The sequence below is a fragment of the Motacilla alba genome, chromosome 2 (assembly GCF_015832195.1).
Source record: "Motacilla alba alba isolate MOTALB_02 chromosome 2, Motacilla_alba_V1.0_pri, whole genome shotgun sequence".
Taxonomy (NCBI): domain Eukaryota; kingdom Metazoa; phylum Chordata; class Aves; order Passeriformes; family Motacillidae; genus Motacilla; species Motacilla alba.
Window position 1 is genome coordinate 105,155,148 of NC_052017.1, and position 24,815 is coordinate 105,179,962.

The 24,815-nt window shown below is 43.2% G+C and overlaps 1 protein-coding gene across 2 annotated transcripts in view; it reads left to right on the top strand.

The window, feature by feature from the left end:
- Positions 1-16,554, top strand: part of CABLES1 (Cdk5 and Abl enzyme substrate 1) — a 71,033-nt gene extending 54,479 nt beyond the window's left edge. For both annotated transcript variants that reach the window (XM_038125667.1, XM_038125676.1), the window contains 5 exons: positions 139-295; positions 1,078-1,181; positions 10,630-10,736; positions 11,654-11,861; positions 13,391-16,554. In XM_038125667.1, coding sequence (XP_037981595.1) covers positions 139-295; positions 1,078-1,181; positions 10,630-10,736; positions 11,654-11,861; positions 13,391-13,531 — 717 coding nt within the window. In that variant the 3' untranslated portion in view covers positions 13,532-16,554. The remainder of the gene's footprint in view (positions 1-138; positions 296-1,077; positions 1,182-10,629; positions 10,737-11,653; positions 11,862-13,390) is intronic.
- The last annotated feature ends 8,261 nt before the right edge of the window (positions 16,555-24,815 follow it).

A 24,815-nucleotide genomic window follows, 5' to 3' on the forward strand; every position in this document is an offset into this window, starting at 1 on the left:
TAACTACTAAATCCAGAAAATCCTCCATTAATTTGGCTTCTCTTGCTTCCAATTGAAATGCACCAAAACCATCCCACTGCCTCCAAGCTGGGCTGAAAGTAACTGTCTGTCCATTCTGACTTTTTTTTTTTTTTTTAGACGGTTTCTTATACACAGTTCCTATTCCCCACCAATGCTCTGGGAACTCGGAGGAACACAATAGACTCCACCTCATCTTTCTCCCAATTTCGCAATGCAAGCCATCGTAGCCTTTCTTTGGGAAGAGCTAACAGCACCCAGGGGAGCATTGATGCAGGTAACTCCTCAAGTAGCTCTTTTTAATACCCTGATGGTAAAGGACTGACATGTGTTTTAGTCCCCCCATTAGCTTAAGTTAAATAAATACAGTCTTCTGTTGCAGTCTTCTGTTGTGGGCGATGCACAGCTTATTCCGTATTTGCTTAGAAAGCTTGCTTGTGGAGGATGGAAGTTAAATAAACAAGCACATGCTGGTATTGACAGCCCCGATGGCACCCAGCATGCCTCCTCCTGTCATCAGCATTGTTTGTTCCTCCTGCATCAGGCTTGTCCTTACCTTCCTTTGCTATGGAAAATTTACAGTGGCAACACAGTAGTCATAAGCTGAAGGTGTAAATTCCACTTGTGACCTTTGTTAGGCTGGAAAGGGCTGAGTTTACAAAATCGGACACAAAACAGAAGCCAAAGCACTATATGCTTAAAATGTTTTGGCATGATAAATGAAACAAATCAAAACATCTGCTTGAGCAGATGAAAACTTGTTGCCGGGAATAAAAGTCACTGTGGAGCTTTATATAATTCTGCAGTTCTCTAAGCCCTACATTCACATTTAGCAGGTAATCCGTAAGCTCTAGGTCCTCTGTGTCTTGGCAGATCCCATTATTATAGAAATATTTAGAGATGTCAAGGCTTAGAACAATTTTTCATCTCTTTAAAAAATCTTGCATGGAGATAATATTGTGCATTATCTGAACTCATTTGCCACTTCTGTTATGTCCAGAGATGTCTTGATGTAATGAATTCCTTTCAAAATTCTGTATCTAAACTGTTGTTTTATAGGTAGCGACCTGGGAGACTTCGTTGAATACGACCCAAATCTTTTAGATGATCCCCAGTGGCCATGTGGCAAACATAAGCGGGTTTTAATATTTCCTTCATATATGGTAAGTGATTCTGTGTAGGACTGAGGAATTCCCGTAACAAAATTCTGAAGGTTGAGGTTTCATTTGGCCATATTTTAAGAAGACTGTTATTATTTTTAATCTACTAATAAGAGCTGTTCAGAATGCTTTGTTCTAAATGACAGTTACTTCTCAAGACATGTTAAAACAAACTCTTGGAGGTATTACAAAAGCAAACACTTTTATTACTGCTGTATTTCATAAATGCTTTAGATGAAAGGCTTGTTCAAACAATGCACTCATTCTCTGGCATTCAGAGGAAAATTTATACTTCCTCAAACTGGCACCTATTACAAAATAGGAGGATGCCCATTGGGGTTTTTCTGAAATCATGCAGCTGCACTGTGTTTTGACGCTAATCATTCACTCCTCTGAACAGCTTGGTTTCCCAGGTATTTATTTCACCATGGGATAGTCCTTCCTTTAATTGCAGCAATTACGAGCAGAGTCTGTATATTTCCCACTATATCCAAACCCTTAACAATACAGAGGCATTATTGTTCTGTGGTCTGTGCTCTGACTAAATGTTTTCTGTGGTGAGAGAACTTCTGTAGTCTTTTTTTTTTTTGATTGCTCCAAGTCTGTAGATTATTTAACAGGACTGTTGGAAGATGCAGTGCAGATACACATGTGAGCCTGTATCTCTCTGGATTGTACATCCAGGGTAACAGTAGGCAGTAGGGAAAATATTATTTTTTTCCCCTAAAGTGCGACCTACTTCTCTTATCTATATACAGATATGATAGGGTTTGAAACACTGAGGTCTAAAGTGTTGTCCATGTTCCTGTTTAATTTGGAACAGGAGACATTATTTAAGAAACTGCTAACGTATGTAAAGATACAGCCTTTGTATGTTCTCATCTGCCCCCCACCCCAGGGGTAATTTGGCTCGTGGGTGCTCCTTCTTCAAAATAAGCTCTAAGTGCTTCATGTGGATGGAAGATTATCTCCATGCTAACAGGAATGTTCTGTCTGTCGCACACAGAGGCTTAATTGAGTTCTAAGGCTGTGTCTATTCTAGATTTTCAAATGGCATATCCAGAGCGTCCTCCACTTACTTGGTACCAGTTTTCCTTTAAGGGCTGGCGAGTTATTTTTTGGCTGCCAACCCACAAAGTGACAGCCTTTTATAGCAGCTACATCTGTGTGGGAAAATATTTGTCAGGTTTTGATATGGTTACTGTCATGGACAGGGAACTGTCTTCCCTCAAGGAGAAAGCCGTTGTTAGCCAACAGCCGAAGGGAACATAGCTCTAGCAGTCATGGTTGTGTTTCCGACCTTCCTCAGGCTGTGAGTGTCTGCCAGGCAGTACAAGTCCCCTGGAATCACCTGAGGCCTTTGACCCCCTTTTGACTAGTTGTTCTCGTGGACATGGTTAAATGAGTGAAAATGAGGCAGCCAGGATGGCATCCTGCCAGGGAGTTCTCCATCCAGGAGTGGGTATTCAGTGCCATTCTTCTCTTAATGTTGGTTGACCACAGCATTTCAAAGTCTTACATTCGCACTTCTGTTGTAAAAAGAAGCCTGGGGATTTGACAAGGGGTATGACTAGACGCCCTAAAGGTGAAAAATTACTTCAAGGACAGTTGTTAAAATCAATGTCATTGTTTATCTAGAATATATTTGCATTGACAGGGGTCTCCCTGCCTTTTAATTTTCTCTAGGGTTAATTACTGCTGTGTCTGAAATAATGTCCTATTTGACAGTTGAGGGGTTTTTTCCTGAATGCACCCTTCCAGACATCACTTCTTCAGCACTATCTGAGGGTCTGTGGGACTGCCACCTCCATTTCTGAAGGCAGGCACTAATCTAAGAAAGGTTGAAGGACATTAAGTGCTCTGTTTGTTTTGTTGAGGTTGATCACAGGCAGGTGCCAAGGGCTCTCTCAGCTGGGGTTTTGGCTGCCCACAGCCAAAGCAGCATAGCTGTGAGCCTGTGCAGGAGCTGCATGGCTTTGCAAGAAACTAAGGGGCAGATGGTTGTTCTTCAGTGCTCAGCTGAAAGATTTTACAAGCTGCTGGTGCTTCCTTCAGCCAAGAGAAGGGAGAAAAAGTAGTGCTGGAGTGTCCTGGGAGCCTGCAAATTAAATAGGATTTTTCAGTTTGGGCAAGGGCTTGTGCATAGGGCTGAATATAAGGCCATTTTGGCTATGTAGGACTCTTCACTCATATCTGTTTTAGACTTTCCTGACTCTCCTGACATTCCTTCCCCCTCTCCCTGCAGTTCACATCAGTGTGAGCAGGAGCATAACAGCCTTATAATTTCAACTCATTTTCTTCCCCCCCAAATATAAAAATCGGCGCACACTGCAATTACAGCAAATTGCAGTCTGGGGCCAGCGAGAGACCCGTGCTCTTTTCCTGACCATGCACAGCCACTGCTGCAGTGCCAGACCTCTGCCAGAGGACCGCAGAGGCCGGAGCAGCCGCCGGTGCTGGGCGGAATGTGGCTGAAATTGCTGCCTCTCGCAAGCGCCGGAGCAGCTGAGGGCGGCTCTGATGTCAGCATCCAGCATTTTGTTGTGCGTGGAGAGCTGCAGCTTGTAATTAAAGTTTCGGTACTTGGCCAGGATTTAGCATTAATGCTTGACAGCTGCAAGCTTGTCGATATTCCCCTCACCCCTCCTTATGGATGTCAGAGCAATTAATGGGGGGAAGGTGTGGAAGAGGAGTGGATGCTGGGCTGCGTCACTGCCTGCAGGATAGAGCTGCATGCACTGCTGTTACTCCCATGAGCCTGGCTTGTGCTTCTTAGGCTGGGATTTCTGTGCTCACTGGAAAGCTCTGCTGAGGTCTGTGTGAATGCTGCATCAGTAAACACTGCAGGCTTTGTCCCGAGGCATAGGACAGACAAAATGTGTGGTCCAGTTTAGACTTTACTCAGAAATACGTGCAGCTAGCACTCTGTGTGCTCAATTTTTGTGGAGCCTGAGTTTATCATCACTGACATTGACTTTATAGTCTTTTAATTTTACTGAGCTGAATTAGCCCTGACTCTTGGAGAGACGTGTTAGCTGCAAATCCTCAGCTGTTTTCAAGGAGAAGCTGAACTTCCTCCTTGAAGATAGCCCTGGGGAAGCAGAAGTGCTTTTGGTTTAGTCTGGGTTGGTTTTTTTTGTCCTTTGGTTTTTTGTGGGTTTTGTTGTTGTTGTTGTTGTCGTTTTGGGGCTTTTTGTGGGGGTTTTTTTGTTTGTTTGTTTGTTTGTTCATTTTTGGTTTGGTTTGGTTTTGTTTTTTCTGTAGCGAAGTCTCAGGCTTAAGAGAGCATACACTTCCCTGTTGCATTTCTAGAAGTAATACCCACAAATTGCCTGTTGGGACAATTCTGAAAAGTATTCTTCAATACTTTCCCAATGCCAACTCTATGGCTTCTATTAATTGTATTAGTTGTATTTAAAGTCTAGTCTGCCCTGGAGAAATTATTTCATTTTGTGTTGTCTTTGTAGGAGAGTCTGCACTCTCTGCTGCAGTATAAACAGTAAGAGGTAGAAAATATTCATGCTGAAGGGTGGGGGGGAAGGGAAACATCATGTCATGGTTAACAGATGTCTTCCTGGCTGATACTGCTAAAACAGGAATTTGTGCAGATTCTTAAATCTCTCTAGAACAGGAACTTTATCTACCAGACTAAGCATTAATTTCTTTCCTCGAATCTCATGTTGACTAGCATATGTACACACTCGTCAGTGCCCCCCTGGTCTCTGTGCATTCTTTCCAGCAGAAACTCCTTCTGTGCTGAACTAGAAAACTCATTCTCAACAGGCTCGAGGCTGATCCTGCAGTACTGCTTTTGTTGGTAACGCTGGAGCACAGGAGCATGTTAGCTGGCCACTGAGTGCTGCCAAAACTTGCAGCAGAAGAAGAAAAGCCCAGATAAGCAGCACGTTGACTTTGAGTCACCCATTCTGTAGTCGCATCCCTGAAATATCCATCTGTCTGTGCTCAAGGGATACATGTGGAATTAGATTTGGGTACTGAGCTACAATGTCAGTGTGTTGGTTTAATTATATAAAAATAAATTGACATCTCCACACCACTAATAAAAGAAGCAGGTCACAAAACTCTGCAGAGCTGTTGCAGTGCCTGTCTGCCAGGTACCGCGCTAGTGGCGAGCGCAGCCGGGCTGCGTTATTTAATATTAGTCCTCCAGTGTGATTTTAAAATTAGAACTGCTTGCTGTCCTGGCCCTTTGGTCTAACAAAAGCCCTGCATGATGATATAATGCATTTGGTCTGTCATTCTCTCGTTCTGTCTTTCACAAGGAGCACCAAGGTCAGGCAGACTCCACTTGGAGCCAGTGTCCTTCAGTGCTGTCACCCTATTCTTTGAGCCTCTTCTGTAGCTGTATATTAAGTATCTCCAGACTGCTTCTTTATCAGTTACTGACCTTGTACCAAAAAGTCTCAGGGAGCAGAGGATAACAGTGATAGATAATCATATATAAATCCTGTGCTCTATGCATTTGATGCTATATTTGGCTGAGCCTCCAATAAATAACTATTTTGAGAATAATTCCTGAGTGTTAACAATATGAAATAAACTGGTGTCCCTCCTTGCACTTAATTTCAAAGAGGCAGTTTTGAGATTATTTGCCTAGTGAAATTAAAAATCTTTCCATTTAAGGTCCTCAAATGTTAATAACTTTGTAACAACAGAAACATCTTATTTTAGTCTAGCTTCCTTTTTTAGAATTTTAATTATAATTCAGAATCACTCCCCTTTTCCATCACAGTTTAAAGTCTCTTGTCTGTCAGGATTTCTCTCATATATGCATCATAAGCCATAAGTATATGAATTAGGTTACTGGCAGTTGATAGGTATGTGGCTGGTCACCTATGGGATGCATTAAAGTAGTCAGAGAGTGCAAAGTTATTGACTTCTTTTCACTTCTTGTGTGGCTGAGACCTTATCAGTGACCTACCAAAAATCTGTTTCAGGTATCAGTCTTCCGTCTGCTTTCTGTGAAGCAGATTTATCAGGGGTACACAGTAACAGCAGCTAAGAGAGCCTATCATATATCTTTCATTTTATTCACCTATTTTATTCTCATTTTATCCTTCTTAAGCTAAGAGATAGAGGCATCCAAGGCTAGATCATCTTTTACTGGTTGCATGCCAAAGTAGGATTTATTTTCTACAATATTTCATCCTGCCAGTCTTACCAACCATTTCAGGCGTTCTCTCTCCTCCCATATTTATGAAACTATATATACAGCTTTCCTATGAGAAAGCAGCTGCCTGAAAACACTTGTGAATAACACATGAGCTGAGCTCCAAGTTCAAAACTGCCAGCCAAGCAAAAAGTGTGCAGAGTAGAGACTTGGGCTGAAGCGTTTATCACGCTGTCCAGGCATCTGTCAGCTACCATCTATCAAGGTTTTCATTTGTCTCGTGCAGCTTCCCTAGCCAAAATAAAATATACATACACAGATTTGTGCACCGAGAACGTAACAGAGCCCACAAAGGAGTATTGCTGAATGCTGAACTGAAATGTGTTCCGTGCAAATAAGCTGTGAGAAACAAGACAGACGGTTCTGGATGACAGAAGTTAAAAACATTGGAGATTAGACTATGAGAGAGACAGTTTAGTAGTTCCCAATGCCTTGTTCATGTGTCTGACAGCTCTGGGCATACAGAGTGCCTGCCTGGTGGGGAATAATATTATGTATAAGAAAGCATGTTTGGATGGAGAAAAGCTGTGCTCCTTTTAGGGAAATATTTGCAAACCCTTCATAAAATTTTGGAGCATCAGTATTGATCAGAGGCCTGACACGGGCAATACCAGAATTGTCCTGGACAGACAGTCATGTGTTTTTCTTCACATGGCAGCTTCGTGTGGGACACTCAGGAAGCTCAGGGGCAGTGGCATGGCCTAAAACAGAAGAGGAGCATAAACGCTGAGCAGGGAGCAGGCAGAGGAGGACGGCATTGTGTCCAAGCCCTCCCCTGTCAGATCCCAGCTGGTTCTTGGGGGTTGCTGGACCACCCCAGAGCTTTGCTCCACTCCCTTACTCATGGGCAGGGGGGTTGCTGCTCAGTGGCAAGCTGTTTGCAGGGTGCATAAGGTGCCCTGGGCAGGATCAGGGTTGGAGACAAAGATTTCTGTAGCCTCGTGAGTGCTGGTCAGAAACCATTTGAAAGGGTAACTCAACAGATACTAATCCAATGTTGCTTTTAAATTACCTTTCAACAGATATCTTTTAGGGGTATCTTTTGCCTGCCTCTCTGCTGGGCAGGGTCCTGCATGCAGAGGATGGATTTCTGTAGGTACCAGCTGGACAAGCAGCATCCTGTTGCTCAAAGTCCAGCTTCTGCAGCAGCTATAAAGGGAAAAAAATCAAGGGACAAAAAAACCCAAAAAAACCACAAAAAACTTGCACAAATCCTTTTCTTGAGAATAAGGGCAGTTAGCTGAGCTCTCCAGCATGGCACTGACAAGATGAGACAGCTGCCTTAGAGCCAGTGTGTTCAAACATGCTGCTGTTATCCTGTTACATGAATCAAAACCAGCACACACCACTTTTCATCTGGATTTCATTATTGTGATTTGTATCATAGAGACTGTTGTCTCGCAGGAAGCGGCAGCATTCAGAGTTGGAGAGGGGGAGATCCTTATCAACAGGACAGAATTGACAAATCTCTGTGTTTAAAAATAGCTGTACCTCTGTACTCTTCTCAGTTTTAAGCTGTCTGCTTAGCCTCAAGCCTCTGAGCGCTTTGCTTTAAATGAAATTTTTAAAAAGAGCTTTTCTCCTTCTAAAGAGAATTTAGCTGAATTCTGGCAAACCTCCCACAGGCTGGAGGAGTCCCAGGTAAAACAAGTCAGTGCCTGCAGAGCAGCCATGGGGGAAGGTGTATCTCAGGGGGCTGCTGCTGCTGCTGCTGAGTGGCAGAGCTCAGGGCTCGTTCCCCCTCTGCACAGTGGCCCCCAGAGCCACCTTAACTTGTTAGAGGTGAAAGCAGCTGAAACTTGCTATGTGGCACAACTTCTGTGCAGCCCTTCAGCTGAGCCTGGAGGATGGACAGGCCCTCCCTCCGCTGCTGTGTCCTTTCTGTTGGGAAGTGGTTTCTGTTGTGCACGTAAGCAAAAGAAGAAGATAACCTGGAGAGAGCTAAAGGCAAGCTAATTAAGATAAAATTATGAGCTCTGTGGTAATGAAGAACGAACAACGGGCAGTTAGGTTTGTAGTGAAGCATGAAATAAGCTTCACATGTCACGTAGCTTTGTAAGGTAACACTGAGTTCACTATTTATAGGATTGCCCAAGAAAACCAAAAAATACTGGTAGTAACTAAAACCATTTAATAGGATGTATCTGGTTATTGTCTCTTGGCTCTGTAAGCAAGAGCAGCATGGACCCATGTTTCTATACCCTGAGTAGCAGACAGCAGTGGTCTAAATTAGGTGTGGCTTGTTTTGGTGTCCTCTTGTAGCAGTACTGAGAGGAAGCCTCTTAACACATAAAACTCCCTGCATATCTGTGCATCAGCAGCACCCAGCTTGCTGAGGATCCTTTGGCAACAATACCAAGGAGTAGGCAGGCCAGCTGCAGCATTCCAGGGAAAGAAGGGAAAAGGGTAGTTGTTAAGATCTTAATTCTTCTGCTTTAGAGGTCTGGGCCCTGTCAGGTGAGATGAAGCATGTGAGAAACTCTCTGCAGTGAAGAGCCCTGTCTGCACAATGCGTGCATACATCCTTCCAGCCTCTGCAGGGTTAAAACCAGGCAGGCCCACACATTCCATTGAGGCTTTCCCACCCGGGTAGGGCAAGGCTTCTCCTTCCTGTCTTTTCTTCTCTTCCTTTTATTCAGGTGTGGCAGCACATTGCCTGCTTCACCATCAAGGCAGCTTATGAATTTTTAACCTCAGAGGCAGTGCACTGTCTGCCTGCAGTCAGGCTCATCCATACACGTGCAGGGAAGCAGGTGTGGCTGAAGAATGTTGATGTGGCAGAATGACCCATGTTTTAAAACATGTGCATGACCATAACAACACCCTGTGGCAAAACCCTGGGTTTTTCCTCTCTGTTTTGTTCGCATCAAATACTGCTGGGCACTGTTCAGTGGAAACATGTGCTCTGCTTTGTTTTAATTTCCTAATAATTCAGTACCATATCTCATGAGTAAAGTGCAGGAAAAGTTAGGTGTGTTTTACTCTCCTTCATGCTTATTTTGGAAACAGAAAACAACATGATTGGATAAAGGGAATTGTCTGCTTTCTCTCTAGAGCCATTGCACTTTGTATTCATCAAGCCCTTCCACATATAATTTTAATGACAGAAAAAAAGGCTGAAAGTATATTAAGTCAGTCTTTTTGGCTGATTTCAATTCTCATGAGGATACATAACAGCAGAGCTCCACCTTCTATAAAGGCGTAACATGCAGCAAGGGTTTCGCACACCTTTCCACCCTTGTTTGGTGTTAACAGCCCTTTGCCATAATACAAATTAATCAAAACCAGAAATCAGAAGTGAAATATTATTTTATGAGCAGGAGAATGCACTGCATTATCCACTGCTGCTTTCTTACATGCTTGAAGCTGGCAGGGGGCTGTATGCCTGGGGACCAGGCTGTCCCCCAGGTGCCCAAGCTGGGGCTCCTCTCCACTTCTGTCCAATGGTCAGAACTGCCAGAGCTTGGAAGAGAATTGACACATTCCCAAAATAAATGTTGGTTTGTTGTTGAGCTGCCAGATTTTGGCCAGATGAATGGTGACACAGGATTTGGGCAAAGTGCTACCTGAACAAAGACTAAGGGAACAAGAGAAGTGCTGGACGCCCACAGATGCAAGGGCTGTGTTGGCCAGGAGAACCCTCTGCAGCCTGGGGAGATTCCTTAGGTTGTAACAAAAAGGAATAGGAGGCTCAAAGAAAATAGACTGTACACTTTGAATGTTGCCCTGACTCTTTTATCGATTTACTGCCTAACTTACCACAGCATTCCTTCCTTCCACTCTGCTGAGTAACCTGCCATATAAGCTGGTTACTTACTTTATTATCAATGTAGGCTACAGCAGGCAAGAGTTTGTACCTGTGGTTTCTTTAAATAATCAATCTTAGAGAAACTCACAATGGGTCTCAGAACCACATGTAGGTATGCATCAAAATCTGGTCATCATATCAGTTATTGTAATGAATATTTTTTATCTTACAAGACTTCTCAGGTAGGTTTCATCCAGCCACATTAATCTTGAAATCACTCTTAGCAATACATAGAGGATGCTAATGAGGTATGTATTGTTCAAGGCTTGTGCTGAACAGGTCACTTGTTTTCTCAGTCACAAATAAATAGTTGCCTTAGTTCAGACAATTTTCCTGTCTGCTGAAAGCATTGGGACTGACTGGCACTTATTTGGTATTCCTTGCTTCTGGGAATTGAGTGATCATCTTTGTTACAAACTAAAAGAGTAATTCTCTCTTGACATGTGTTACAGACCACGGTCATAGACTACGTGAAGCCATCAGATCTCAAGAAGGACATGAATGAGACCTTTAAGGAGAAGTTCCCTCACATCAAGCTAACCCTCAGTAAAATAAGGAGGTACGTTGCAAAGCTTGATAAGGCTGCAACGTGATGCAGCTGTCTCACATGTCAGTGCAATTCCTGCTGTACATGAGGGGAAGCACAGCACTGATTGATCTTCCAGGAGCGGTGACCAGCAGAGGTGCAGAGTAAGTCAGATGACTGCTTGGATTACTGGGATGAGTAAACAGGATAGAGGAATGTGCAAACACGCACTGGTCAGGTGTCAAACACAGCATCTAATGGGATGAGGATGAGAAGTAGGCATGCACGATATTAAAATAGCCAGAAAAATAACCCAACAGAGTCTCTAAGCTCATGGCAATTGGCTTAAAAGGGGACTGAGGAAAGAGAAGTGCTGTTTTTGTGCCTTGGCCAGAAGCAAAAAGAGTAGTTGGCTTCACGGCAAAGTTGTAATATTCCATCTCTGTTTCTGGTGTAGCAGGCTAGACATATTGCTCCACTGAAGTAATGATAATTTCATTTGACCCTAGTGGCCAGAAGGACACTGAGCCACACTGCTCTCTAACCAGACAGTGCTGCAGAACATGGACAGAACTGTCAGTTTGGATTTGACCAACCATAACCAGCAGCAAAAGCTGCATACAGAGCACCAGTAATCAAAACATTGTTACAAAACAAAATGTATGCAGCATAGGACCTCTGATAAAATATTGTTGCTAAAACTGTCAGAGCTTTTTTGATTGCTTTTATAGTTTGACACAACTGTCTGTTGGGGGCAGTGAGGGTGACTGGTGATGTAAAAATGTGCCATGAAATGTGCTCCCAAAACAGCATAAAGATATCTGCCCAGGAAATTGTATTTTCCCTTCTATTTGACTAAGCAGGAATCTCTGAAAGCATGGCTCCTAGGGTGAAAGGAGAAATGCTTTAAAACTCATCTCACAGCATACTTGTCTGGTCTCTTTACTCAGCTTGAAGAGAGAAATGCGCAAGCTTGCTCAAGAAGAATGTGGTTTTGAAGAGCCCACAGTGGCCATGGCCTTTGTCTACTTTGAGAAGCTCGCTCTCAAGGGGAAGCTGAACAAGCAGAATAGAAAGCTTTGTGCTGGAGCTTGTGTTCTTTTAGCAGCCAAAATTGGCAGTGACCTCAGAAAACATGAAGTCAAGCATCTTATAGATGTACGTATCCATAGGTTTCCAGTGTTCCATCTACTGAAGTGCCAGTGTGTAGTCTGTGCAAGCCTGTTTGTCAGTTGGACATGCTCTCTTTTGGAGCATCCAGATTTACAGCCAGCTAAATACCTTTTCTTGTTACACCTAAATACCTTTTTTTGTTACACATTTTTGTGGAAGTAGTAGTGATCAATGTCCCTGCAGAGGCGTGGGAAGCTTGTTTGAGGGGATAGAAGGCCCTGGAGTCAGATACTGTGAGGTTTTAGATGTATCTGACCATTATTTTGTCAATACAAGGCAACAGGTGAACCCTCAGGAAATTAATTTTGCTTTTAATTATGTTTTCAAGAGTGTCAGTAAGGATTCTCCTTTGGGAATTAAATGCAGATACTAATTTCAGATGGAGTCCAATAGACATTTGTATTTATCAAGTTCAGCTTTTGGGCAAGAAAATCCAAGTAAGGTGCTTGGTCTTCTACCCACTCCACGTGAAAGAGGTAATATGAGGGTGTTGTGCCATAATCCTCTGCAAGCACTGAGGTACCAATCTGATTTAATGATACAGAAAGTTAGGCTGGGGTCTTGGTGTGTGGCTACAACCAGCTCACTCAAGGGAAGAGACATGGGATCATGGATGGGGGCAGGACTGGACTCATGCCCTCCTCCCACAATCACAGAGGTGGGTTGACAGTCAGTTTTTTAGAAAGCCCTCTGAATAATCACCAAAAAAATCAGCCAGCTGGGAATAGGAAGATCTGGCCTCTCTTGCTATCTTGAAATGTTGGTCTGTAAGACATTGAACTTTGCAGTAGACCCAGTGGGTGGAGCAAGCCAGTAGCGAGCCAGGGAGATCCTAAGAAGAGGATGAGGGGGAAATATCCCTGAGCAACTGGCTGCCTACTTGTAGCATCCAAATCCAGTGAAAACAGCAGAGCATATGGGAGGTTTAGTACATCACAGCACACAAACAATACAAAACCCATCTCATACCCCCGAGGATAGCAGTTTCTAGTCACTGTTCTTACGACACCTTCTGCCTCTGAGGTATTATGATCAAATTGTGGCAAAATAATTTCCCCAACAGGGCATTGTAGCACAGTCTAATCCTGAAAGGAAAACTAGTGTTTTCATGCAGTGCAGGAGGTTTGTGGACAGTTGCAATATGCATGGCTTCCATTACACAAGTAATTTTGATGTTTGCATGAAGCTAGGAATTTCCTGTAGCTGCAGTGGTAATCACTGTGATTGTAAGAAGATGTATCTGCTCACAGTGGAATGAGTGAAGTGGCAAACATGTCAGAAATAGCATGGCTGGCTGAGCTCTGTGAGTTCACCTTCACAGTAAGGATTTGGAACATCCAGTTCGCACAGCTCTGATTTTCTAAACCTAGAGCCATGCAAGTCCATCAGGACAGAAGTTTAATGACAGCAGCATGCATGTTTTGAATAATGTCATTTTTTGGGAAAGCTCTAGAAAGGCAAACCCTCGTTCCATTTTTGTTCATTTATTTTCTTCCCCTGGGCTGTGGTTGCAGAAACTGGAAGAGAAGTTCCGGCTGAACAGGCGAGAGCTGATCGCCTTCGAGTTCCCGGTGCTGGTGGCCTTGGAGTTTGCTCTCCACCTCCCCGAGCATGAAGTGATGCCGCACTACAGACGCTTGGTGCAGAACTCCTAGCGCTGGCTGCCCGGCGGGGAAGGGGCTCCCGACTGTTCCTGCTTGGCTCTCCCAAGCCGCAGTTACTACTGGAAATGCAAAATCAGACTCCTAACACTTCACTCTCTCTCCCCCCCCAAAACAGTTTTTCTGGCTACAGGAAATACTGCATCGACTCTTGGCTTTGACGAATTTATGTATCGTTACTTTCTCAAAGCAGGTGAAGACTGAGCTGTTGGTGAATAGTTCACGTGCTGAAACTGGGTGGTGACTGACCCTACCTGTAGGGACTACAGCTATAAAAGTAGGCAAAAATTAGAAGGGCAGCCTCCATGACCACCCCTCTCTCCATCACACAAACCCTGGAAGCCCACTGAGTGCATTCTCGTAGCGCTTTTTCTACAGACCTGCTGCAAATTCCAAGAGAACTTCTTGAAGTGAAAAAGCTTTTAAAGAAGATATCTTCACTGTGTCAAAAAGAATGTGCCAATCTATTTTTGTATCAGCAATTGAAAGTGCACTTTTTCCTGTGGGGTATTTGTGTGTGTATCCGTGTGTGTGTGTGTGTGTGCAACACCGAACTGATCTCAGTCCAGGTGGTTGGCTTAGCTGTTTCCAAGTGTATCAGTTACCGATGGTGAAGATCAAGGTGACCTTACGTTTACTCCTTGAAAAACGTAACTACTGGAAAAGTGGTAAATGGGATCATTTTTGGACACTTGGGTTTTTTTATTCTCTGATCTTTCCAACATTGTACCTTTGAAAGGATTACACTACTACTACTGCGAGAGAAGGATCAGCAATTGACCCTAAGTTTTCAGTCATGTTTGTGGTAAAGATGAAAGCATTAGTATAAGATTTCCGTGTCATGTTTTTTAAAAATATCTTGTGTTAAGCCACATGCATATTTTTAACCTTCGCACTTTTCCCACTGTGGAGATGGTTAGACTTGCACTCTGTAGTGTTGTATTTCTGTGCTCTATGTTAGAGTGCGTAATAAGCACATTTATTGTGCTTTATCTTAAAGCAGTGTTTTATTAAAAAAAAAGTGTAGGGCTCAGCAGTTAACAGGTGTCTTAAGGCTCCAACAGCAGGGGCATCAGCCGTTATACTTTTGGGGTTTTAATTAGGATTGACTGTGCAAAACCTAAAATCCGTGCCCATTGAGATTCAGTTCCTTTAGACACTGCAGTGCTGGAGTTTTATGGTAAAACTTCTTGCAGCTTCCCTGGTTCTGACTGGACACCAGAAAGCTTAAAGGCTTTATCCAAGCTCCTGATGCTATATCCACACTAAGCTAATGCCATGCTGATGGATATTGTTGAGTTGCTGTTATCATGTGGGATTCCACCCCTGTCCAATCTTCTCCTGTGCTGGTTCACTTAACAAGCCTTGTCCTCAACATGCCCCACACGGATCTGCTAAAGTCAAGTTATTACATTTGTGGTAATTATAAAATAAATAATAGTCTCAACTGTGAGATTTCAGCTGAAGCCTTACCTCTCTAAGTTTGGGAATGCTCAGAGTATGAAAAGGGCTTGTGAGCAGAACATAGAGAAGTGGGACATATCAGAGGATGCGAACACACTAATGCTTACTTTCTTTCACTCTTACTTTAATCAGTTGTATTATTTCCTTCAGTTAAGCCAGGAAACATCCAGTTTCTTTACCAGCTTTGACTCCTTTAAATTCTAGTATGAAAAAGTCTGCATACAATTGCTCTACAGGATCTAGAAAGGTTACACATCAGGACAAATGGGAATTTGTTTGATGCTATTGCTCTCCCCTCATTCTAAAGGGGAGGGTGACCATGCTAGCTTACAGTTATTAGTAATACTTACCTGATTACTGATATAGATACATTCCAACAGGATTGGGAAGGAGGGGGTAAAGAGAAAAGTGTGCACTTAAACCTTCCCAGTATAACTTCCCATGTCGCTGCAACCCATGTGTCACTCAGCCAGCTGCAAAGTGAGGAGAGGGGAGGCAATCTTACTCCCTCCTCCTTCTCGTGCTCCTCCTCTCCTCCTTTTCCTCCTTCTCCTTCTTCTCCTAGCCCCCACACAGCCAAGGAGCAGTGGAGCGAAGAGCCTGGAGCACACCTGGAGCCTTTGGCTGCCTTGCTGGTTTATTCAGACCAAAAAGGCAGTGGGTGTAGTGGGACCTACGATCCAAAACAGTCTGTGGGTCAGCTAGGAGGGCTTTCACCCTTGGCCATATCCCTTTCCACCCAAATTGTGTATATACATTCTAGATTTGTTTCTGATTGTGGACATCTGTTTCTAATAGCAACCACTCAAGGCTAAGCAGAAGCTTTACCTTTCCAAGAAGGCTTCTATCTTTTGCTTTTGAGTCTGATTTTTTTCTTATATTGCTTTATAGCATTGCAGGGGAAAAGCAAATTGTGATTGCAAGATGCAGACTAAAGAATGACAGTCTTAAAGTAGTCTTCAGAGATGCTATTGAATCAAGCTGTCACATCTTTTGCCTTCTGTGCTGCTACCCAACCCTGATCTACAGTTTACACAGATTTCTGGATGAAATCTGATTGCTGGAGACTTTCTGCTTCTCATTGTTATCACTGTTGTTTTGGGGGCGGAAAAGGGTTTCAGAGTTATGTTCAGTTACAGTCTGAATGTGGAATAAACACTTAAGGTGGTGATAATGTTGCACTGTTCACTTAGGAACGTATATAAAGCCATATGTTGCTAGATCTCAGAGCACAAAGCTTGGTCAGTACAATTATGATTAGGACAATGGGCAGGATTTGCCCCCCTTTTCTGCCCAGCCCTGGGAAAATTCAGGCTGAAGAGGTAGAGAAAATCTGTACCAAACAGAAAACATGTTGATTGTTTTCCTTTGTCTTACATGGCAATGAGTGTTGATTTACAAATGATTTTAGGTTCAACTTTAAATAGTTTGGGAAAATAATCCATTCCATATAACTTCTTCTGTTTTGAAATTATATACCATACACTCTACCATGCAGAGTTATTCCTTTTCTAAAAAGAAAATAATAAAAGTTTTAAAAAAATTGAAAAACACAGACTGTTTTTCACCAGTGATAATATGTAAAATTATTCTGTCTCTCATCTGTATGTGAAAAGGGGTTTGGTTTTGTCTCCCCCTGGGACACAGAGCTGCTTATTAATAAGCCAGTGGTGGGCTTGCCAAAGGACCCTGGCCATCTCCCAGTGTTCAGGTCCCTGCAGAGCCCTCACTTCAAACATTTTCCCTCCATTCAAGATCATAACCTTCTTCCCAGACCACTGGTTTGGGTTTGTTGGGATTTTAAGCACTTCTTTTTTGGCAGCACCTGGAACTGCCAGAAGCAGGGTCTCTGAGTCCCAGCTGTCGGCATGCCGGAGGATGAAGCACAGGCAGGCTCTCCAGCATTGTTCGTATCTCATGACCCCTGGTTCACAAGAGAATTTGGAATACTTCGGGTTAGTCCAGGTGGGATAAAACTTACAGCCAGCCCACATGCCAGCTGTAGTTCACAAGCAGCTGCTTCTTCTTTGGAGGCTGAAGGTTGTGTTTTGGACATTCATGTGTCGCACACCCAATTGCCCACCACATGTTTGCATTCAAGCAATGTTTTTTAGACCTATGACACCCCCTAAATCCAGTGCCTGTCTAGGTGGTCTCATCAAACACACCCATTTACTTGTAGTTTCATTCCATATTAATAAAATTGGAGGAAAGGTTTGCTCCCTACCTTTACCCATCGCTCAGAGACCCACAGCTTTAAATCATATTTGTGACAAAATGAACATTACCATGATTTACACAGACTCCAAAACATGCAAACATACAGAAAAATACTTGGTAATCATTTTCCTAAACTACTTATTAACTTGCAATGGCTTCTTTGGGATAGTTTGTAACATATCTAAATGGCACAACTTCAGCTAATTGCTCCAGCCTCCTAAAATACAGAGCATGAGACTTGTGCAGAAGCAGTGAGGAGGGGTTTGCTAAGAGATGATTGCACCTTCCCACGATGCTAAAGGATTTTGGCACCAGGCCCCACAATAAACATGTAAAAATACACAAGCAAGGTAAAAAGTAGTTGAGCGGGGCGAGAGACTGAGCAATCGGAGTAGCGATGCCAACATCACTAGCTGAGACTGAAATCTGTCCCAGGTTGCACCTTTGGGAAGGGAGGAGAGTGTGGGAAGCAGATTTGAACTTAATTTGTTCATCTGCCATTGTAAACTCTATACTGAAGAGGGAGGAAATAAAGAGGGCGAAAAAGCATCAGGTGCATCCTTTCACAGAATGTCGTGTGCAAAGCAAAAAGGCCTTTGCAAAATCCTAAACTGATGCATCAATCCTAAACTTCGCATCAACTTCATGAGAACCAGTAACAGGCAGAGACCTCCACCTCAGCCTGGAACCTGATGGTCCAGATGAGCTCAGAGGAGAGCTCTTCAGTTCCTGAAAAAGCCCAACAAACATACACCCTGTCCAGACCCAGCAGCAAATACCAGGACCACCAGACAGAGAGGAGAAGCGGTGCATGTAGCATGGTACTGGGAAAGAGCTGGAATGTGATCCTGGAAAATGGTCTGCACACCTTCAAAGCAAGGCAGGGGTGAACCAAGAAGTTGCTGCTACTTGAGCAGCAAACACATCCTGCCCTTAACAAGACCTAAATATTAGCTGCTATCATAAATTGCCCTTCCTACACATTCATCTATCCTGTCATACACTCCTTTACACAACCTTGCAAACATCATCTTAAGCCAGCTAGGACCCTTGCCTCTGTTACACTGTTTAGACAGATGCTCCAGGGCTTAATTCCTCAAACCTGAAGAAGTCTTCCAGTTTGCAGTCAGATTTCATTGGTGACCAATTTGTATCTTTTTGAATTCATGTTAGCATTTCTTCTAACCTGAAACTGAAATTTCTCCCCTAAGTGAACTCTGGGGTGTGGTGCTCCTTAACAGCAATCCTTAACAAAATTCTGGAATTTAGTTAAGCTAGACAATAAAAGGAGAAATTAGAGGCAAGAAAACCAATCCTCTCCCAGGGGCCTCCAAGTGTAGAGAAGTGTTGTCTTGGTTAACATCAATGGGTACAACCACTGGGGAAGAAGCTGTGCAAGTCAGGTTTTCAGAAACACTGACACAAGACCTAAACCCCTCATTTTCAATGCAGCAGCATCCATGAGCCAGCCTTTATACCCTTCTGTCCCTTCTTTCACCCAAAGGGCAAGTTTCCCTCTTCTCCATTGCTTCCTTCTGCCAACAGCTGGAGGAATTTTTCTCTTGAGAGTTAACTGGGAGAGCAAAAGGATGAAGAGGCAGAAGGGTTTATTTACAAACCAGTACTAGATCACCCATGTTCAAAAACAAAGATTGGTTTATCAGGAATGAATTCTGTTCATTGATTTAGGAGAGGAATATTGGGGTTTTCTCTTAGATCTTAGACAGAGCTTTAGCTAAACTTTTCTTTAGGCTGAAGCCTTCCAGAACGAAGGGTTTGGAGACATCTAAACTAACTTAGGCCACCTGCTCTTCCCCTGTTGGTGTACAATTTATGTTGCCCAAAGGGCTGAACTATGCTGGGTTTTTACAAAGCACAATGGCAGCATTTCACAGCACAAAAATTACAGGCATGACATCAGCTTTTAAACTCCCACACCAGAAGACTAAAAGAACCAGCTCTGTTCTGGTCCCCAGATTTCTTCCCATCTGTTTGTGTATCAGGAATCCTGGGAGTGCACAGGTCTCAGCTCTTTCTCCTCATCTCACACTTCTCCAACCATCACATACATCCAAATTAAAGTAAAAAGGAGGTAAGATGGCAAATCACAACATATTTATAGAGTGCTAAGGAAAGAGCAAGCTCACCAAACAGTAAGCACAAGACTTTCATGCTGGTTTGCTCCCTTCTTGCAAGGAATGCTCATGGCAGTCACTGGCTGGGGAAGCAGCACACTCGTGACGGCCTCCCCCAGCCCTTCACAACTCAACATGCTGTTAACTATACAGCCACTCTGGATGGGAAAGGAAGATAACACACCAGGAATAGATTCAGAAGAATTGCAGAGCTGAAGAGTCTGACAGGCTGCGTGAGGGAAGGAGGAATGCTTTGCAAAATTATAAATATGCAGAAAACAACAGGAGGCTGTGGTTTCTAGTGGTATTTTTTTGTTGACAACCAAAGAAGCCTGAACATTGGGGTGGGAGTTTTGCTAAAAAAGAGAAAATACTACTGAAGAAACAGTAGCTGTGAAGTTTTAAAAAGACACATAAGACACTTTTATTTCTAAACTGTTCTCATCCCAATCAGTCAAAAATTATTGAATTGCTACCATTTGAGTTGGATTAATGGTCTAGAGCACCCTGTTCCCCCAGTCCCTTGCCACTTGTCAGCACATCTGTAACCAGACAAGCCTGAGCCCCAGACACCTTCCTGTTGCCCTGCATCTGTGAGAGCTCACAGCTCGGAGCTTCACAGCCTGTGAAGCAATTAACACCTGTCAATTAAACTGCCTCATGCAGTCCTTTTGAATTGGGAAATATGCAGTTCTATCCTCAGCGCAGGGCTGCAGTGCAAGGTGGGCCTGGTTCCCATCTGGATCCATTGGCTGCCTCTTATTTACATGCTGGGTGGGATAAGACCTGGCTGTGCACCCACCCACACCCATTCAGCTTCCCTTGAAAAGGAACCCATAGCACTGACGAGAAAGGAAGAAAGAGATCATCACCACAACTGTCCACGGAAACATCCCTAGAGGAAGAGGGAGAAGAAGGGAGAACTGAAGCAGTGACCACCCAGTCATCATCATCGTCAATATAGCCAGTATCATCTTCATCTTCATCTTCACCTCATCTTAAAAAGTGGGCCTCTTCTCCCAGCAGCTGTGAGAGGACTAAGAGGTTGCTGAATCAACAGCATTAATGAAGTGCAACTGTTCACAACCTTCCTTCTGCCTTCAAGGTCTGAAGTGGGCTCTTGAAGAGGGCTTAGTCTGAGCTCTGACCTCCCACAATGCAGCCAGGCACATACTGCACTGGGGCTCCTCATGGAACACAAGCATTTCAGCAAAACATCAAAGCACAGACTTACACTTTTGAGGTGGACAAAGTCCGACACATCTCCAAACATCAGTAGGCTGCAACGATGTCAGTGTCTTCTAGTTTTGAACATTTTTTCTAGTCAAAGCCAGACCAACTCCAGCGTAATAAGCAACCCCGAGGCATTTACATCATTTACATGCAGATCTTCCAAAAGCACAGCATGTTTTCGAAAGCTCAATATTTATTGCCTTCCTCCAGAGCAACATCCTCCCATGAGCAGCAGAGACTGTTGTACCAACATCTGCCGTATTTCCATGGGCCAAGATGACAACACACTCAAAACCAGCTCCAGAACTGCAAAGCGCTCATTTCCCATTACAGCCCAAGGTTCATTCATACTTTTTAAATACAAGACTCTGCAAGCTGCCATCTGCCTACCAGGGCAGCCTGTGTATGTGTACAGAATGGAGGTAAATTAAGATCACAACCCAAATAGGAAAAAAAAAATGGAAGAAAAAAAATTACCTTTTTTTTTTTTTTTTTTTTTTTTTTGTGTCTAGTACAAAATCTTTCATTTCCTCAAACCTGAGAAATATCATGCCAAGTCAGACCTCCACCAGTAAGTGGAGCATAGGAGGCATTGCATTCAGATGTATTTTCTAAGGGTCATTTCAGATCACAGTTTAAATTATGCATTGCGCAGATGGATAAAGAACTAGACCCCATTTCCTCTTTTATTGCATGTTATGTGCTTTTCTCTTGACTGCTGCTGTTTAGGCATCTTATTTTCCTTCCCTCCACTCCCCTCCCCCCTTTTTTTTTTTTTGTTCACCTTGTATTATTTCAATAAGCACAAAGATAAACAGAAAGAAGCTGATGCAGTGCTGGGAGTTGGGTCTGGCTGACTCTTTCACATGGTGCATCTGGAGCTGCAGACTCCACCCTTCGCTGATTTATTTTAAAAGCCTGCTGTGTCCATTAATGGAAAATTGGACCCTGTTCAGGCTGTGATGGTGTCCATGGACAGGAAAATGGAAAGTTTCAGATTAAAGCTGCAGGAGACCAGGAAGAAAAATATCTGGAGAATTTAATTGATGGTAGCAGCACTATAATTGCAGACAGATATTAAAGAAATGGCAGTCTGTGACCCAGAGCAGATCCTTGGGTCACAAGGAGGGGAGCATGAACGTCTGCAAGGCCACAGGGCTATGGAATTAAAACATTCCTCACCAGCAGGAAGTTCAAACATTTTGCAAAACTGAACACATAGGATAGAACCACTATCGCTGTGATATTACATTTGCTAACCATCCAAGTTACTCACCTCTTAAAGATGTGAGACATATCTGATGACACCCATCTGATTTGAGAAAGGTGTAGGAATCTTGAAGAAGTAATTCTGCAGTTTCATTAGAATAAAGAGCTTAGAGAAGTCACCTTTACTGAAAACCTGAGCAGACATTGGGGAAGCCCCTCAAGGCACATGGAAAACAATCTATGCCTGGGTTGCTGCTGTCCATGGAGCAGAAGACAGTGAATCAGTGAAGAGACTTTTCAAATCCCAACCAAGCTTAGAGCCTAGCAATGGGATTCCTAGGGGGGAAAATAAGTACATTAAAAGCTGTAAAACCAAGCAGAATTGCAGCTTTAAAACCCACTGATTGATATAATAACAATACTGTCCTCAGATGAATGTTCTTTTTCTTCTTTTGCAGTTAACAGTGTAGCAATAAAGCAAAAGTATCACTGTAATCATGGCTACTTATATAAAACTACCATAGAATACAGGAGAAGATGAAACCAGTATGATGAAATGGAAACAATGCATTTTACAACCACCCCCTACACCCCCACACCCCTCCAAGAAAAGAAAACCTTAAAGAATGCTCTAGCTGAAATCTCATGCCATGGTCTTGCTTTATTGTTTGTTTTTAAACTGTTACATGGAAAATGATGATAGAATTCTATAGCAGGAACATATTTTTGGAGTGGTCAAAAATATTTTGGGCTACTTGGTACCTTCCTATTAAGGCAAGACAGCCAAATCCCCAGCCCATGAAAGAATTTGTCATGAAGTGAGTTCATGAAGTCTCTCAGAGAGACCAACATGGTTAAGAGCATGATCCATTCTCTTCTTTCCCTAAGAAGCACAAACACTTGCAAAACCTTTCCAGTCTTTACTTTTGGATGAAATGATTGCAAGGACTGGGAGGTGGTGCAACATAATATTCCATTCTTTTCCTCCTGCTAGCTGAAGCCACAGCCTAACACATTCCCATCAGCACAGCCATCTGTTTACAGGAGCTGTATCTAGCCTGAAGCCCATACAAAGGGAAGAGAGGAACATGATTGACACAGAAGATTTCATTTGCATCAGTTTAAAAGATTTGGCTTATTAGCTTACAGTGCAGAACACGGTACTAGCCCCAAGTTACCTTTAGTCTAAAAAACCCTCCCTGATTTCCCACGATCTGTTGGAGCCCCAGATGCTGGCAGCAAGAGGTTACACAGCCATCTCAGCTGTTTTTAACTGCAGGTACTCCTTTAAAACTGACTTTCTACAGTTTGAAAGAGGGGTTTGAACCAGAAGGGTGCCTTTGTGTCATGTTTTCAGAAACAAGAAGAATAAAAAACATAGGAGGGATTTTGAAGGGAAAGGGGAAGTTATTCTATAACTTTTGCACTTATTTCTGTAGCAGGAGGTTAAGGGTTCCTCTGTCAAAATTTTCAGTGGCGCTGCCTTTGCAATTCAGCATTTGCTCTGGTGAGCTACACTGCTTCTCTCCAAACATTTCTGAATCACAGAGGGTTTGTTTTATGGGTTTGTTTGTTTGTTTTAACCCAAAAGAAAACACTATAGTTGAGTTTTTTCCATCTGAGAGACTGCGGTAAGCAACTTACCCATACAGATGGCTATTCACAACAGGAGCCATTCAATTCTTTGCTCAGCAATTTTAATATTCCCCTTTGAATACAGCTGAACCACATGAAATTCTGTTGTGTAAGGCTCTCCTTCAAAGTAGAGATTTATTTTCTTTGGTAACAGCTCATCAAGTCTTGAGGCTACAACCATCTGTGTTAATCTCTGCACAGTCTGTTCTTATTCATCATCAATAATAAGACCAAGGAGCACCCATGCTGAAGACAATATGAACAGACAACTATAATAAAGAAATAAAAGCTGCCTTGCTGAAATTTTTAGCTTCTGTGTCTATCCTACATCATAATTTTTTGACCATAACTGGAGACACCAAATGAGGGAAAACAATTAACTTCACCCAAAAGGAACATAATGTTTGAAAGAAAGTTCAACTATGTTTTCTGAGTGGCCATTATGGGAGTGATTTGCAGATCTCAGGCTCTGGCAGGGAGACAGCCGACAGCAGAATGCAGAAGAACTTGGAGGCTGTTTGCTTCTGCCTGCTAAAAGTTATTGTGTGTCTTACACTGCAGCTATGGGGATGTTCTCTGCTAACTGCTGAAGCTTCCTGCACAAGTAGACCGGGTCGTTCAATGCTGGCAGATCCAGGGCAATGCCTGCAGGGTCACATAATAGCAGTACCTCCAGCTTGATCTCCACTGACACTGAAATGGGGTTGTCACTTCTGTCGTTCAGCTTAAATGGAGAAAGTCACTGTAAGGGCTGAGCATGCTGAGCATCCTGTGCAACATGCTGATAATCTTTTTTCCAGGCATTGAACTGCCCACAGGGTTGCAGACTTACGGGCATGAAGGGTCTCAATTAAAATTTCTCCTGCTTGCCCAAACCTGAAAGAACTTAATTTGCTAACTTGTGAACTTGTGATGGTAACTGGCACAGAGACCTCTTCCCTGAGAAGGCAAAGAACAGACCAGTTTCTAGGTGATCAGTAAGGGAGAAGTGACTCCTTAAGAGATGTTTTCCATGTTTGAGGCCAAGCTCATCCCTTGGTGTCCCAGAAGGTATGTCACAGAGAAACAGCAAAAATCCCTTTTGGTTTCTGTCTCTAGCCAGGGCTAGAGGGGACGATTAGCCAGACTAGCTTGCTCTCCACAGCTTTCAAAGGAAGGTCTGAGAAATATTTGCCTCGAGGTGTTTCCCATCCCAGTCAATGAATGCTTTCTGCTTTGGCGACGTGACTGCTAATGACAGCCACACAGTCCTTACAGTGGACATCTGCAAATTTCCAAAACCTTTTTGCTTAATAACAGCTTCATGCCTGAAACACAGTCCTTTTAGCAGAAACTCCGACCCTCTTGTTAGTCTAACTGGTGTCAGTGATACTTCTTCTGTG